The sequence below is a fragment of the Elephantulus edwardii genome, unplaced genomic scaffold (assembly GCF_000299155.1).
Source record: "Elephantulus edwardii isolate Elephantulus edwardi_28Jun2011 unplaced genomic scaffold, EleEdw1.0 scaffold00148, whole genome shotgun sequence".
NCBI lineage: Eukaryota > Metazoa > Chordata > Mammalia > Macroscelidea > Macroscelididae > Elephantulus > Elephantulus edwardii.
The window spans coordinates 5,278,074-5,278,651 of NW_006399898.1; the positions used below are offsets into that span (position 1 = coordinate 5,278,074).

Consider the following 578-nt stretch of genomic DNA (forward strand, 5'->3'; position numbering starts at 1 on the left):
GCGCGCCCCGGCCAATCGGCGGCCCGCGTCGGCCTCTTAAAGGCGCAGGAGCCGCTCCCCGCCAGGCGGACAGAAAAGGGGGGAGGCGGAGGCCACGCCTCCTGGCCGCGCCCCTCGCCACCCCCGCCTGTCCACGCCGCCGGGGTGGCGGCAGGACACGGTGGCCGAGCCGTCGCTCGGGTGTGCAGGCCTGCGTGCCGAGCGCGCCCACTGGGGTCGCCCCGTGGCCCCTCTTGCAGCCACGTGGCGGATGGGGGTGCGGTGGGGGTGGGGCCTGCTCCCCACTGGGGGGCCCCGGAACTTCGCTCGCTCTTTGGAGCCCCATTGATTTGATGAGAAAGATTGGAAGTCTTCGAAAGCGAGAGGGGTGTGTGTCCACCAGGAGGCCAAGAACACGTCTGCAGAACGCCCCCTCCCTCATGTGCAGGGTTGAGAACGACCCCCCTTCCCTCGGCCAAGTTAGGAAATGTCCCCAGATCCAGAGCCCAGCTGTCTGCCACCAGATCCCAGCTCCTTTCATGAGAGCTCCAAGCACCGGCCCGGGGAGGGTGAGGGCCTCCAGGGTGGCTGGCTGTACA

At 69.2% G+C, this 578-nt stretch overlaps 1 protein-coding gene across 1 annotated transcript in view; it reads right to left on the minus strand.

Annotated features, from left to right (window-relative positions):
* The window catches only part of MLXIP (MLX interacting protein), a 59,555-nt gene extending 59,230 nt beyond the window's left edge, over positions 1 to 325 (minus strand). The window contains exon 1 of the mRNA XM_006894709.1: positions 128 to 325. Within this exon, the coding sequence (XP_006894771.1) occupies positions 128 to 325 (198 nt within the window). The remainder of the gene's footprint in view (positions 1 to 127) is intronic.
* Between the last annotated feature and the right edge of the window lie 253 nt (positions 326 to 578).